Source organism: Vicia villosa, unplaced genomic scaffold (genome assembly GCF_029867415.1).
Source record: "Vicia villosa cultivar HV-30 ecotype Madison, WI unplaced genomic scaffold, Vvil1.0 ctg.001916F_1_1, whole genome shotgun sequence".
Classification (NCBI taxonomy): domain Eukaryota; kingdom Viridiplantae; phylum Streptophyta; class Magnoliopsida; order Fabales; family Fabaceae; genus Vicia; species Vicia villosa.
This window is the reverse complement of record NW_026705775.1, coordinates 326,569-344,403: the sequence shown is the minus strand read 5'-3', so window position 1 is coordinate 344,403 and position 17,835 is coordinate 326,569. Positions and strand designations below refer to the sequence as shown.

Here is a 17,835-nt window from a genome sequence, read left to right as displayed (position 1 = left end):
TGAAATTAATCAAATGAGAAGATAAAAGACGGAAAAACTAAATGTTTCATTTAAGGAAACAAGAAAACAATGAAAAGATTAGACGCAAAAACATACATATTTATCGCGAACTGTTTCGCTCTTTGATTCAGGTATTTCAGTTGTATGGAGAGAAAGTATGAAATTTTGCGACCCATGTTACAATGTATGAGTCTGCTATTTATTCTATTTACAAATAACCGTCGACGAAGATTCTAACCACCAGGGGAGTGCTATGTTTTATCCCACCTCTAATCTTCAGGTTCGCACTAGCGCTTCCACGTGTCACCCATGATTTACTGTTTGTAACCCACATTGAGTTAAACTGCTTCAAACTTTCCTACAAACTCTTGATCATATCTGCCAACTTGTTATGGACATCATATTTGCTCTATAACTTACTCATAAAGAATCACCAAGCCTTTAACCTCTTTGTGGCTTTGTCGACTAATGTTCCTGTTGACCTAAAAGTCCTGTCGACTGCCCTTTTCGAGATTGCAAACATGTTTACAGCTGATCCTAATCTTGTGGATTTTCTCTTGTGATTCTTGCATATCATAAATTCCACATTATTTGGCTCTCTAGTCGACGCTCCATCGATGCTGGATCATTAATGCCCTAAAAGACTTGACATTAATGCTCTTACCACTGAATGTTCCTCCATTATAACCTTTTCCGTTGACTTTTCATTAGTTGAAAATCCCAGTGTAACAGGGACTAACCGCTTCAAGTTGTTGTTTGGAAAGAAGACTAACCACTTAAATCCACTATTTGGAAGAAGGACTAACCGCTTCTCTCTAGTGTTTGCTGTGTTGTTGAAAGTTAGTTTGAAACTTCAATTTTCCTAGTATAAGGGCTTTCGAGAATTCAACGTAGTAAAAGCTCTCAAGAATTATTGGATACTCTCAATAAACAATTTTGGAGAGAGGATTAGGTCACTTCATTTCGACCGAACCTCTATAATTCCTAGTGTTACTTCTCTTACCCCTTACTTTTATTTTCGACTTAATTATTTTTTGTGCTGCTAATTTCCCAAAACATTTTCAAAATATTTTTAAACTCTGAAAAATAATCGTGAAAGTTTTTCAAACCAATATATATTTTTGAAACACACATTTCTCTTTCTTTCATGCGTGGAGTCATATGTTCAACAGTTGTATCTTGACAGTGGATGCTCCAAACACATGACGAAGGACAGATAAAGATTTACATCTTTAACTCTAAAGTCAAAAAATTGTCACATATGGAGATAATAACAAAGGGAAGATTCTTAATATTGGAAAAGTAGGTACGCCACTCTTTACCATTATTGATGGTGTTCTATATATGGATGGTTTAAAGCATAATTTTTTAAGTATGAGCCAATTATGTTATACATGATATTTAAGAAATTCAATATAAAAAGTATGAATTCATACTAAATTTTAAAAAAATATATAAAATTTTAGATTTTTGAAAAGAAATTATGACTTTAAACTCACTTTTTTTTTTAAAGTGCAAAATATACGCTTTTATACTCATTTAAAAAAAAAAAGGTAAATATTCAAAATTCGAAAATAATATGGTATATTAATCCAAAAATCTAAAAAAGCACAATTATTTTCAAAAGTTCAAATTTTTATTGAAAATATTTTGATAAGATTGTATATAGTATGGAGGTGCCAAGTTAAAAATAAAGAGTGCCAGTACAAATCTGCCACCTTTCATATTAGACCCCAAAATCATATCTAGCCTACTAGCCCATTAGGTTGAAACAAAATAATGTTTGTTTGTAAGAGTGAAATATCATGTAGACAAAGGTTGTTTACTTAAATCCCAACAACATAACTAAAAATCAAGATATTATTACATTACCCCATGGCTAAAATAAAAACCTTAAAGTTCAAAATAAAACTAATCTTGCAGAGTAGTTTGAAGAGGCAAAGAACTTTCGACTCCATTCGCAGCATTAGCGTTCTTTTCCGCAACAGCCTTAGACAAACCGAACATCTGAAATTGAAAACAACGAAAATAATTAGATGGCAAAAAAGTAATTATTATATTGTGAAAAACTAGACATAAATAAATAAATAAATAAAACAGAAACCTTGTTAATTGTTTTCTGAAAGCAAGTTTTGTGTTCATCCATAGAAGCATGAATGAACTCGTCGATGTGATCCTTCAAATCCTCGATGAAAGTCGCTTCCTCGTTCTTCTTCCTTCTACACGAAGATGACTTTTGAGGTTGGCTTTTCTGTGAATCCATCACAAACCTTTGTCGCGGTTTCTGGAAGTGAAATCTTTGAAGTTTGTTGGTTGTGTGTATTGTTTGAAACGAAAAGGATTAAAAAAGGTGGGGATTTCGTGGAGAGAAAGAAAACAGAAAACAATGGGCTGTGTGAATCGATCCAGAAGGTTCTAAACAATGGGTTGGGTTATATTATTCTCTTTGTAAATTACTTTTCTCCCACAAATCTATTGGCACCCTCTCACTTGCACTTAACGTCCCTTTCTTTTAATAATGTCAAAAATTACCTTTGTTATTATTTATTCATTTTTAAGAGCTCTAGTTTAAAAATAAAAATTCAAAGAATCAATAAATTTGTAAAAAAAATTGTAAGCTTATTAAAAAATTCAATAGTTTTATATTGATTCACATAAAAAATACGCATTTTTATTGGATTATTAAAAATGCAATTTCAGCTTTTATCAAATTTTTTGAAAATTTGGTACGTTTTTTAATTTTATCAAAATTTTTAAATATATAATATATGAGTTTAATGGTAGTACACTGTTCATTAAAAAAAGAATTACACATATATTAAAATAGAATATTTTAAAATGCCAAATTATAAAAATATTTTAAAATTTACAATATCACTTGGTATTTTACATGATCCTCATTGATTGACAGTATAAAATTTTTTTACAACTGTCAATACATCATCCCTTTTCTCATAATATATTAGATATTTCTTCTACTCCTAAAAAATCTGAAAGATTAATTGAGCATGCTTTCATATAAGCTTTCATGAAAGTTCATTTTAATATTAATTTTTAGATATTTTGATGGTATAGTAAATTATTATAGATTAATTTCAAATTTTATAGGTATAATGATCTATATGCTATTATGTTTAAATTCAACCGTTGATTTTAAAACATATTTATTCGAAATAAAGTTACGAGCAAGTATAACTCGTGGTGTAACTCTTCAAGACTAATTTGATCTCTTATATATAGGGCATATCATATGATAGTTCCTTTTACCCAGCATTCTTATTTATCATTTTGTGTTTAGAACTAACATATGATCAATAATATAAAATATGAGAAACGTTTTCCAGAATCATATCTATTTAAAATGATATATTTGATATGATATATATTGAGTGAGTATCATAAAATCAGGGATTCTTTTGGTGTATTGTGCTGCAGATAATTTGACTTGTACGTATAAACCAAAAGTATAATATGGGTTTATTTGAATGAGAAAAATACAGTTCCCAGATACATCTGTAGAACGCAATTCAAAGTGACAGAATGTATCAATTATGATATCAAAAGTGACAAATGTAGCAATTATGGTCTGAAAATGGTTGAACAGTTTGGTCTGTCCAAAGACACCGAATGAAAATGACATTAGTTTTTGTTCTGTTTTGAAGGAAAAACAATAAGTTATGAATGACACTCGAATGAGGGAATTTGAAGGAGAAAATGCATCAAGCTGTCTCTGTACTGTAATGAATGGTTAACAAACTTAGCAGGGTCATTCTTCTTTGTCCCATAGCTTTCGTTTCTTGATGGTGATTGTCTATCTAACGTTGTTTTGTACGCTGAAATTCAGGAGATGAAAACCATGATTAAAAAGTCTCTTTAGTAACACTAATTAATGAGATCCACACATATAACACTCATAATATACTTATAGCACGGGATCCATATGTGCTGCTACACTTTGTAGAGTAGCTCTTGTTTATGAAATAAATGAGAACTTTATTTATCATTCCCTTTTATATAAAATTTTATATTTCAATTATGTGTAATTTTTAAAAATTAATAATAATAATAATAATTAGTTGAATTGATTTTAATAGTAATATAATATTTTAAGATTAAAACACTTTTGTTAATTATAGTAAATAGAGTATACAAGCACACTAGATATACAAAATAATATTTTTATTAGTTATAAAAATCAATACCTCAAGTATACAAGAGAAGGTCTTGTCATATGTTTGATGATCTCTGTGATTAAAGTATGTATGTTCGTTTATGGTGTGTTTAATGGATGTGATTAATGTATTCTCTTTAAGAATGTTTCTCAGTAAAGGTGATGATAGTCTTGATGATTATGTAACCTCATAATAGGTTGAGGTGATAAGTCTGTAAGTATAATTGATTTATCAGTCTTGTGACTTGAACCAACTCTCGTATCAAATGATTCGTAAAGAAAGATTTACGATAATAATTTGTCGTTCCTTCAAATAAGGGAGTTTTCTCAAGGTGACTTGAGGTTTAAGGTAGTATGCTTTATAAAGTTTAAAAAATCAAAAAAATTTGATTAACCCTCTAAATAAATATTTAGTTATTAACTAATTACTTAATCAATTAAAATTATTTTTGCTAATCCTTAGTTAAATTTTTAAGCATTTTTTAGAAAATGGAACAATATGAATGAAAAGGGATTTCCAAAAGCAATCTTGTTTTTAAGCATTTTTAAGTTTCATCTTGTGTTGATGTGGAGGTTCTATTCCAGTTTGTTTGACTTACTACCCTCAAATTAGTACCACCCCCATAATTTATCAGAAGTGTGACTCTATAATGAGAGAGCATAATAAATATATACTCTAGATTTGTTTGATTTTATAATTAGTGCTACTCTCAAGCTGTAATGCTATGGAATTGTCGCTATGCGATAAGAGTAGGGGTGTTCGCGGTGCGGTTTGGTTCGGTTTTGAGCATAAAAGTCATCCTAACCGCGAGATAAAAATGCATGCGGTTCGGTTTGGTTCGGTTGATTTTTAATAAGTCATCCAATCCAAACCAAACCAAACCAATGCGGTTAGGATCGGTTCGGTTGATTGCGGTTTACACTATAAAATAAAAATGTACTGAAATAAAAGGAAAAAAGAAAGAATTCAATGCCAATATAATATATGATATTATACCATACAAAAGAAATTATATTATAAGAACAGTAGAGAACTAAAAATATATTATAAATGAAATACATATATTAGACAGTAGACAATTACATATATATGTAGCTCAATAAAATACAAAAACTAAGTTGATTATGCCAAAACTTAAGTTAATAAATTAATTCTTAAAATTCAAAACGTGAGGTGTGGCTTTATGCAATTAGATTTGGAAAGATAATAAATTAACTATTAATATTCAAAACTTAAGTTAAACATGCGGTTTGGTTCGGTTTGGTTCGGTTTTGTGAAATACAAACCGCAAACCAAACCGAACCGCGCGGTTCAGTCCAAAAATCATCCAAAATCATCCAAACCAAATGCGATTTTTTGCGGTTTCGGTTTGGATTGGTTCGATTTGCGGTTTTGCTTTTGGATTGGTTCGGATACGATCACCCCTAGAGAAGAGAGCATATGCAACATTTGGGGCAAGACAAAACTTTGAGCGGGTGGAGTATATTATATGGTAAAACCAGTCTTTAAAAATCAGTCATTAAACTGGTGAGAGTATTGGATCACTGATTTATCGGTTGAACTATTAGATTACTAATCGAACCGCATGACTAAATCAAATTAAACCGGATAATTCAATTGAATAAACCAGTCTCTATTGCAATACTACATATTTATTAAATCGGTCAAATTGGATGACCCAGTCTCTAAAACCTATCACAACACCTACAAAATTTTAAAATTTCAAAATATATCATAATTTCACATATTTCAACCGTCGATTCACCGATTTTAGCCAGTTCTCACCTGTTCAATAGCATATCTTATCCAACAATCAGATCAGATCGATTACCCCTCTGATTCTCGGTCTAACCGGCCGATTCGGTCGAATTTTTAAAACAGTCATAAAACAATTGGTATAAATTGTAACTGTTGAGGGGGTGCAATGATTATATGGTGGCTCTGCCACGGAATGTTATGAGTTTCAAATATAACTGAAATATTTTTTTTATATTTTCTGTAATAATATGTTGAGTTTTAAATGTAACTGAAATATTTTTTTATCATGTCTATGGTATATGTTGTAAACTTAAATAGCGATAACTTAAAAATATGTGAACTACAATGGTTAATATATGAGTTATAAGTGTATGAATATGGATAGTAATAATCTAGACATATCAAAGATAACAAAGAAAAATTGAAAATAATGAAGCAAAATGACCCTTATGTTTCTGATTTCCAAAAATAAAACAATAAAATTAGAAAATGGGATGAATATACTTATGACAACCTTTCATCCTTTTTTTCACAAATATATGTCATCTTTATATATATTTTTATTATATATATTTTTATTAGAGCCTAACCTAACTCATTCTTACAAAATCAATTTGTAAGACGAATAATGTTACTCGGACTTGAAATTTTCCTAAAACACATTTCTCACGTCTAACACTCTTTTTGAATGTGATGTGTGGATATATGTTGGAACAGTTCTTGACGAAATAAGATTCAATCACTTTCTTGATTGATTTAAGATTCTCGTTCTTCACTCTCCACTCGAGTGACTCAACCACATATTGGTTGCAAGACGATTCCCTCTCACAATGATTTGAAGAGAGGAGATGATTTGAAAGAGAAAATGAAATTAGGGTATTGACAAAATAGGAGGAGATGATGCTTATTGATTCTACTGAATACAGAGTTTCTCTCTGTCTATGTTCACTTCTGTGAATCCTCTCTATTTCTTCTTATTACAAACAATATGTACCTCATATTTATAATGAGATTACTTGTACATCAAGAAGTCTCAAACTAAGTAACTACATGTCTTACTAACTTTGATGAACTATATTTGACTCTCTGTCGAATACACACATCTTCTACTTGTTGTATTTGACTTTCAGCTGAATATACACAACTTGACTACTACAAGATGTGTTAGACCTCATGTCAAGTACATACATTTTCATTTTCTATGAACTAAATTCTACTCTACAACCTACATACTACTTCGAATCTGTCGAATTTACAAGCATGCTTAACACAAAGAATTACATATTTAACACACCACCTAATTCATTGTGCAGTGTTTCAAGTTCAGCTTCCCATTTGTTACTTTCTCTCTAAGATAAAGGAACCTCATCTCAATGTGTTTACTTCTTCCATGTGTTCTCGGATTCTTGGCCAAACTGATAGCATACATATTATCAATCTTCAAGGTCATTGCTCCATGATTTTCTCCTACAATCTCTTCGATCAGATTCATCATCCGTGTTGCTTGACATTTTCAAAAAGAGATAGCTATGTACTCAACCTCGCATGACGACAAAGCTACAACTAGTTCTTTTCTTGAGCTCCAAGCAATTGGTGCACCACCTAGCATAAACACATAACCAGATGTGGATTTTCTATCCTCAACATCACAACATCAACTTGAGTTTACGTATCACACTAGTTTGCATTCCTTTCCTTCATCTGCTACAGAAAACAAAATGACATGGTCTAGTGTTCCTTTAAGATACCTTAGTATCCTCTTTGTGGCTGCAAGATGAGATACGTTTGACTTTTGCATGAATCTACTCACCATACCCACACTATATGCTAGATTAGGCCTTATATAACAATGGTATCTTAATGATCCAACAAGTCTTCTATATTGTGTTGGATCGACATTATCTTCATTTGAGTCCCTCATTAATTTCAGTCTTGGTTCAGCAGGTGCCAAAGTTGCATTGAAATCCTCCATCTCAAATATTTTGAGAATCTCACTCGCATATCTTCTTTGGTGTATCATCAAGCCTCTGCTACTCGTATAGAATTTGATACTAAGGAATTATGAAATGTTTCCCAAGTCAGACATTTTGAACTCCTTGCTCAGGTCGCTTTTGAAGTCTTTGATCTCCTTTTAGCAGCTTCCTGTTAACTCATGCTTCTTCTAACATATACACCATGCTCGGTTGTGCATTTTACAAGTTTCTTCTCCCTTATAAAACCATATATCTTTTTATTCCAAGCTCTTGGTGCTTGTTTAAGTCCATACATGATTTTATGCAACATGTTTACCTTTCTTTCTCGGCCTTTCTTCACAAAACCAACTAGTTGTGCAACATAAACTTCTTCATCTAAGGGGCCATTTAGAAATGAACTTTTCACATCTATCTGACACATGAACCTGTTGTTTATGTTTGTTATGCCAACAACCAATCTAATTATTTTGATCTTAGCAACTGATGCAAAAACTTCATCAAAGTAGATTCCTTATCTCCAAAGAAATCCTTTAGCTACAAGTCTTGCTTTGTGTCTGGTTACTTCTCCTTTTGGATTCAAAATCACTTTGTACACCCACTTCACATAAATTTCCTTCTCCCCTTTTGGAAATTTGACTAATGACCAGGTTTTTTTTACCTCTAAGGATTTCAGTTCCCCATTCATTTCTTGCATCATCTTTGAGTCCTCCAATGTCTCAGTTACAGTGGTGGATTTTATATCACATATTCCTGTAACCTTGAAGGTATGTTTCTTGTCCTTTGAGGTCTACTTATAAATGCTTGAATTATGCCTTCTTTTGGTTGAATTCCTCTATCAGCTTCACTAGGTGGTTCATCATGTAGGTCCTCGGTGAATCCTTCTTGACATTGTCACTATAATCTCACTCCTTCAGCTAGTCTATGATCACATCTCTATTAATCACAACTTGCTTGGTCAAGTGATCGAACACTTTGTATCCACCAGTTGACAGATATCCAATCAGGATCATTTGGCTTGACTTTTTGTAACACCCTTCTAAACCCCGCAAAAATATAAATAAATCAGAGTAAATATACAGCAAGGATGCTACAATTAATAAAATAAACAAAATATCAAGTCGTTTTCCATGCTTTATTAGAATTAAACCAAATATCAAAACCTGTGTTTAGCACAGCAGACACTCATTTTAACAACGTTAAGAAACATATCCAAACAAATCAACAATACATAATCCATAACCAATAATGGCAACAACGTATATCAAGTAACTCTAAGACTATCGACCCCCAGTGTTACAAGATCAGAGCATGACCAACACAACTCCACATAACCGGATAAACTCTACGAGTCATCCTCACCGATCGCTTAAACCGCTACTTCAATCTGAAATCATCAAAGTAAGGGTGAGACTACATCATAATTAAATAGCATTATAAATCATCAGATATAGAATTTCATAAGCAATTATCCACCCTACTTAGCATATTCAGATTAATCAATTCATACCAATCACAAGCACAAATCAATAGTATGCACCACTAACACAACACAATCATAACACCGGATTTCATCCTGACATGTCACAATTTATACAAAGACCATGCAGACTCTTATGCATGTGGTACCAAAATTCGTGAATCACATTCACAGGACTTCTCTCTTTGATACTGCCCTCTAGTCGCTCACACCCCACATGGGCACACGACTACTGCCTCATCGCTCACACCCCACATGGGCACACGATGACTGCCTGCTAATCTCCGCACAATGGGAATTAGCCTTCCAATGCAAATGATTTATGAATGAATGCACACATGTCACATACTTATATCATCATCAATCCGATGCTTAACATCGCTTTATCACATCTTACCAATAACGTCACAACAAGTATGTACATGTACAAGCATCATTCAAAACAAATCAATCATCATCATTCATCAAAACACATGATAACAACATGTACCATGAATAACATCCATCTACATCATCATTCATCAAAGCACATGATAACCATATTTACCACGAACAACATCCATTTGCATAACAAGCAGAAGCAATCACATTATAACAACACACATCATTGCACATATTCAATCATGCAAACAACAATTCATTGCACCTCATCAACTATGCAAAACAAGAATAAACCACATTTGAAGAAAACGATACTTTTCAAAATAAAATCAAGTTATTATTATTTTCTTTATTCCATATGGTAGAGCATTCAATTTAAGGAACAACGTCCAAAACGGCGTCTAAAACAGACTTACGGTTTGAAAATTAGAAGCTTTTAAAGTTAGAACAGTTTTCAAAACGTGCTGCTGGAATTTGTACTGGAACCCGGTTCGTCCCACATGGGAACCGGTTCCTGGACCCAAAAATGCCATTTTTAACGTTCTAACACAGTGGAACCCGGTTCCTCCCACAAGGGAACTGGTTCCCACGAACCCAGAAGCTGAAAAACATGATTTTTAAGGCTTTTATGCATCCCAAACACATACCAACGCATACCATTACGAAATTGATCATCAATAACATCAAAATACTCCAAATACATGATTCTAATACACAAACAACATACCATAACACCATGTAACAATACTACATCATCAATTGCAGTCAATTCATCAAATCATACATGTTAGTGTTGGTATTTCACAAAACCTAACATCCCAAATAGAGATTCTAATCCCTTAATTCAATCCTATCATCATCAAAATCATAATACTACATAATTAGAGTAATCACCCCTTACCTTAGCCAAATTCTTGATTGGTCTTCTCCCTCTTTGTTCCTCTTCACGTATCAGCTTCCCAATCTCTCGTCTCTTCTGCTCTGCTTTTCACGTTCCTTTTTCCTTTCTCCCAATTCCTTATTTCCCTTATTTTATGAAAACATAAAATAGTTAGTAATGGGCTTACTCACTTAGCACCCCCATACTACTAACCTCACCATCCGGCCCAATGGCCCTTAATCCATAATTCTACAATAATTCAACCAAATACCAAAATAATTCTAATTAATAATTTAATTTCCAATTAAATTAAAATTAGAAAATATGGGGTGTTACAACTCTCCCCCACTAAAAGAGTTTTCGTCCTCGAAAACATACTTCTAGTGAAAAGTTCCAGATAGGAGCCCTTCATCTGACCCTCCCGTTCTCAGTTAACACTTTCTTAGTCGAACCTCAAAGTTCATCTGACATAACCAACATAAGCATGCCTCATGCATTCAATCCCAGCTCTTACGTCTCATTTGACCATTCAAAAGTATACCACTCGCTATATCTCCAAAAGGTTAACAACGATAGAACATTGAGGTACAACCCATATAATACGCCCAATCACTGAATAATATAATTACACAACCATGGTATGACCACTCCAATCAACACTGCAGTAAGGCATTCCATCTACTAAACGTACCAACCTTAGACACACCTTTCCATATGAGCGATGAAATAACACTTACACTTTTCACCAACTTCTTCCTTCAAGAGCTCGATAATAACATTCCTATACCATTGAATTTTAACTATCTGACTCCTCTCAAGTCATACCAGCAATTATCCAACATGTTACAATCATCATTACTAATTAGATTTCTCAGTTTTATCCAATTCCAACTCTCTTTACTCATTCGTTTCAGAATCCTTCTTTATCATACATGGTACTAATCTACCATTTAGCAACACTTACTCGCACTCAAAAACAAAGTTCCGATTTACTTCCTCTATTTAAACATTCTACCATCATAACGAGTACACACAAGTAATTATAATCACACTCATCAGCCTTAATATACCATTGCTTACAAAATAGCTCAAACCGAGTCTCGCTCTTCTCTAAGAATTAAATCAACTTCGTCCTTCATAGAGTATAATTCCTCATTATATCTGGAAATCTACAATAATACCTTACAACAGTACAAAATTATTATAGCATCATATAGTATACACTCATCGCCTTAACTTCGTTGAATACATACTCGTTAACTAAGTACATCCACAATAACATACTCATCATCTCGGCAATTATTCAAAAGAGTTCTAATTCTCTAGCACGACATCCTTGCATCCACTAGATTCTAAATTTATCATATAGATCAATTCATGTTCTCTACGTAGGCTCCCGGCATATTAATTCCTCACTGCCCACGAGTAGTACTCGCACACTACTCCGCATCTCACTTTCGCAGCGCGACTCAGATTACCCGTCTTAAATCACCGTCCAATATGTTGCACTCTTTCATATTCACTTCTTCATAAATTCACACAACATGGTGAGTGATTATTCTCACGGCTTAGTATCCATCATATCCTAAACCATTAAGGTAACAAACAAGCTCATCCTATCTATATGATTCCGTCTACTATCAACAAGAGATTAAGGGTGATCAAGTCCTCAATTTGTCAATAGATAGCCGACAACCATATTTAAGCATAAACCGTCGTTACTACATAATAGTGTCCTTTTCCGAGTTTGCACTCAAACTCATTAACATCGTCATAGTCCAATAGTTCACTCTGAGTCGTTACAACTTGCACACTTCCCTCTCAGTGGATCTTGTCAGTGAGATACCAACATCCAAACATTTTACACAACGCTTCATAGTCACTCAGCATCACACACTTGTTAAGTACTTCCAAACTTCATAATCACTAATATAATCGCACATTACTATTTATCTCGTTCCAAATCAAAATCCTTATCTTAGCAAAAGACTGCGACAACATTCATAGCTCGTGGTTTTACTCTAAATCCCATGACATCTTTTGCGGCCAAGTATCACTCCACTCGGAATCTCAACAAATTCTTCCTCACATCAATAGGTGTAAGAAATCCTCTACAATTCTTCTTCCATACATGTCGTTGCTTTGGCATCATAAATACGACTTCAACCGTACTAAAACTTATTTCACCCTTTCTACTAATTCACTCATCACTAAAATCCATCGGTACTCAAATCATTTTTATTACCGAATATCTCATCAACTTATTCCTCAACAACACATCCTACTCAATTTTGTTTCAAACAATCACGGTAGTAGGCATTCCTATTCAACAAGTTTTGCGCTTCCTTAACCGACTTCAGAATATCTCCTCATAGGATCAAAAGTTATGGGTTTTTAAAGTAAAAACAATTTTCCAAAAACACACAGTAGAACCCGGTTCCTCCCACACAGGAACCGGTTCCTGGCTGCTTCCCATGACTCGTCTCTGATTTTTACTATGGGGAACCGGGTTGTCTCTATCTGGGAACCGGTTCCCAGCAACCCAGAATTCCCACGCCTCTGCTTTATAATGGGAACACATTTCAAACAAGTTTTAAACATCAAATAACAACATATATCATGGTTATTAAGTCAGCTTCGCAATACCCCAAACGGCACTTAAATCGGACACTCGGATATCAAGATATGAACTTTCCAATCGTTGTCCGAAATTGCAACACTGGCGCCATGCAGCGACACCTTAAATGATATTCCCAAAACTCCTCAAATGGTACACTTAATTCCTAAAATTGCTTCTCAACAAACCTTTTAATTATTCCTTCAATCCGTTCAACTCTGACACTGACATCCCGTGTCGTACCAACAAACAAGTCTAGTTCTAAGAGCACGCGTAACCGCAACTTCACCTCTTTCCAACATCATCCTGTCACAATTAAATATGTTACAGCTGCTGCAACCATTTTTATAACAAAGTTCATCTCTTTAGCTTTCCGACGCTTCAAACGGAACTCAAATCGGATGTCCAGAACTCCAGTTATGAATTTTCGAAGTTCTGCAGCTATTCAGCAATTTTCCTGCGTTTTGCTTACGAAAATTTCACTCCAAAACTCATTCTCTTCAACTCGATCATATTCCAAATAGCCCCTTATCATATCTCTTCACTTCCAAACATTCTTATAACTTGAGCAACACATCCCATTGTCGAAGTGCGAGTTCTGAAACATTACGACCGCAATCCTTTTTGCAACTTGCAGCTGAACCTCTTTCGAGACGCAAGGCTACTCAACTGACAACTTCGCAGCCCATCACCAGAGCTGATACATTACAACTTCTTAATTTCCCTCTCCTACAATAATCATCAATTACCTCTAATCATTTTCCTTCCAGATGTTCCAACTTAACTACCAGTCAAGTCCTAATTTCAAGTCACCTTCGATTCAGAAAACAACATCTCCAACAACGCTTGCACTGTTGCCAACAACAGCCTACTGAACCAATCATCTTACAACTGAACATAACCGAGAAGCAAAGCTTCTCCCCCACTTCGCTCAAACCAACCCCTGCAACAAAACAAACAAGTACCGACAGTGATCCACTCACATGTCGCGTACCAAGGGCTAATACGCCGACAGTATTCAACTGTCGTGCAACTCAACTGACTCTACAATTGGCCGGACGGACCGACCTGCTCTGATACCACTATTGTAACACCCATCTAAACCCAGCGAAAATATAAATAAATCAGAGTAAATATACAGCAAGGATGCTACAATTAATAAAATAAACAAAATATCAAGTCGTTTGCCATGCTTTATTAGAATTAAACCAAATATCAAAATCTGTGTTTAGCACAGCGGAAACTCATTTTAACAACGTTAAGAAACATATCCAAACAAATCAACAATACATAATCCATAACCAATAATGGCAACAACGTATATCAAGTAACTCTAAGACTATCGACCCCCAGTATTACAAGATCAGAGCATGACCGACACAACTCCACATAACCGGATAAACTCTACGAGTCATCCTCACCGATCGCTTAAACCGCTACTTCAATCTGAAATCATCAAAGTAAGGGTGAGACTACATCATAATTAAATAGCATTATAAATCATCAGATATAGAATTTCATAAGCAATTATCCACCCTACTTAGCATATTCAGATTAATCAATTCATACCAATCACAAGCACAAATCAATAGTATGCACCACTAACACAACACAATCATAACACCGGATTTCATCCTGACATGTCACAATTTATACAAAGACCATGCAGACTCTTATGCATGTGGTACCAAAATTCGTGAATCACATTCACAGGACTTCTCTCTTTGATACTTCCCTCTAGTCGCTCACACCCCACATGGGCACACGACTACTGCCTCATCGCTCACACCCCACATGGGCACACGATGACTGCCTGCTAATCTCCGCACAATGGGAATTAGCCTTCCAATGCAAATGATTTATGAATGAATGCACACATGTCACATACTTATATCATCATTAATCCGATGCTTAACATCGCTTTATCACATCTTACCAATAACTTCACAACAAGTATGTACATGTACAAGCATCATTCAAAACAAATCAATCATCATCATTCATCAAAACACATGATAACAACATGTACCATGAATAACATCCATCTACATCATCATTCATCAAAGCACATGATAACCATATTTACCACGAACAACATCCATTTGCATAACAAGCAGAAGCAATCACATTATAACAACACACATCATTGCACATATTCAATCATGCAAACAACAATTCATTGCACCTCATCAACTATGCAAAACAAGAATAAACCACATTTGAAGAAAACGATACTTTTCAAAATAAAATCAAGTTATTATTATTTTCTTTATTCCATATGGTAGAGCATTCAATTTAAGGAACAACGTCCAAAACGGCGTCTAAAACGGACTTACGGTTTGAAAATTAGAAGCTTTTAAAGTTAGAACAGTTTTCAAAACGTGCTGCTGGAATTTGTACTGGAACCCGGTTCGTCCCACATGGGAACCGGTTCCTGGACCCAAAAATGCCATTTTTAACGTTCTAACACAGTGGAACCCGGTTCCTCCCACAAGGGAACTGGTTCCCACGAACCCAGAAGCTGAAAAACATGATTTTTAAGGCTTTTATGCATCCCAAACACATACCAACGCATACCATTACGAAATTGATCATCAATAACATCAAAATACTCCAAATACATGATTCTAATACACAAACAACATACCATAACACCATGTAACAATACTACATCATCAATTGCAGTCAATTCATCAAATCATACATGTTAGTGTTGGTATTTCACAAAACCTAACATCCCAAATAGAGATTCTAATCCCTTAATTCAATCCTATCATCATCAAAATCATAATACTACATAATTAGAGTAATCACCCCTTACCTTAGCCGAATTCTTGATTGGTCTTCTCCCTCTTTGTTCCTCTTCACGTATCAGCTTCCCAATCTCTCGTCTCTTCTGCTCTGCTTTTCACGTTCCTTTTTCCTTTCTCCCAATTCCTTATTTCCCTTATTTTATGAAAACATAAAATAGTTAGTAATGGGCTTACTCACTTAGCACCCCCATACTACTAACCTCACCATCCGGCCCAATGGCCCTTAATCCATAATTCTACAATAATTCAACCAAATACCAAAATAATTCTAATTAATAATTTAATTTCCAATTAAATTAAAATTAGAAAATATGGGGTGTTACAACTCTCCCCCACTAAAAGAGTTTTCGTCCTCGAAAACATACTTCTAGTGAAAAGTTCCAGATAGGAGCCCTTCATCTGACCCTCCCGTTCTCAGTTAACACTTTCTTAGTCGAACCTCAAAGTTCATCTGACATAACCAACATAAGCATGCCTCATGCATTCAATCCCAGCTCTTACGTCTCATTTGACCATTCAAAAGTATACCACTCGCTATATCTCCAAAAGGTTAACAACGATAGAACATTGAGGTACAACCCATATAATACGCCCAATCACTGAATAATATAATTACACAACCATGGTATGACCACTCCAATCAACACTGCAGTAAGGCATTCCATCTACTAAACGTACCAACCTTAGACACACCTTTCCATATGAGCGATGAAATAACACTTACACTTTTCACCAACTTCTTCCTTCAAGAGCTCGATAATAACATTCCTATACCATTGAATTTTAACTATCTGACTCCTCTCAAGTCATACCAGCAATTATCCAACATGTTACAATCATCATTACTAATTAGATTTCTCAGTTTTATCCAATTCCAACTCTCTTTACTCATTCGTTTCAGAATCCTTCTTTATCATACATGGTACTAATCTACCATTTAGCAACACTTACTCGCACTCAAAAACAAAGTTCCGATTTACTTCCTCTATTTAAACATTCTACCATCATAACGAGTACACACAAGTAATTATAATCACACTCATCAGCCTTAATATACCATTGCTTACAAAATAGCTCAAACCGAGTCTCGCTCTTCTCTAAGAATTAAATCAACTTCGTCCTTCATAGAGTATAATTCCTCATTATATCTGGAAATCTACAATAATACCTTACAACAGTACAAAATTATTATAGCATCATATAGTATACACTCATCGCCTTAACTTCGTTGAATACATACTCGTTAACTAAGTACATCCACAATAACATACTCATCATCTCGGCAATTATTCAAAAGAGTTCTAATTCTCTAGCACGACATCCTTGCATCCACTAGATTCTAAATTTATCATATAGATCAATTCATGTTCTCTACGTAGGCTCCCGGCATATTAATTCCTCACTGCCCACGAGTAGTACTCGCACACTACTCCGCATCTCACTTTCGCAGCGCGACTCAGATTACCCGTCTTAAATCACCGTCCAATATGTTGCACTCTTTCATATTCACTTCTTCATAAATTCACACAACATGGTGAGTGATTATTCTCACGGCTTAGTATCCATCATATCCTAAACCATTAAGGTAACAAACAAGCTCATCCTATCTATATGATTCCGTCTACTATCAACAAGAGATTAAGGGTGATCAAGTCCTCAATTTGTCAATAGATAGCCGACAACCATATTTAAGCATAAACCGTCGTTACTACATAATAGTGTCCTTTTCCGAGTTTGCACTCAAACTCATTAACATCGTCATAG

General features: G+C 34.4%; 1 protein-coding gene across 1 annotated transcript; it reads right to left on the bottom strand.

Moving 5' to 3' along the window:
- Positions 1–1,766: 1,766 nt before the first annotated feature.
- Positions 1,767–2,397, bottom strand: LOC131637107 (uncharacterized). The gene is made up of 2 exons (XM_058907699.1): positions 2,105–2,397; positions 1,767–2,007 (listed from the first exon to the last, which is right to left on the bottom strand). Exons 1-2 carry the CDS (start codon positions 2,261–2,263, stop codon positions 1,912–1,914), a joined length of 255 nt encoding a protein of 84 aa, XP_058763682.1. The 5' UTR covers positions 2,264–2,397; the 3' UTR covers positions 1,767–1,911.
- Between the last annotated feature and the right edge of the window lie 15,438 nt (positions 2,398–17,835).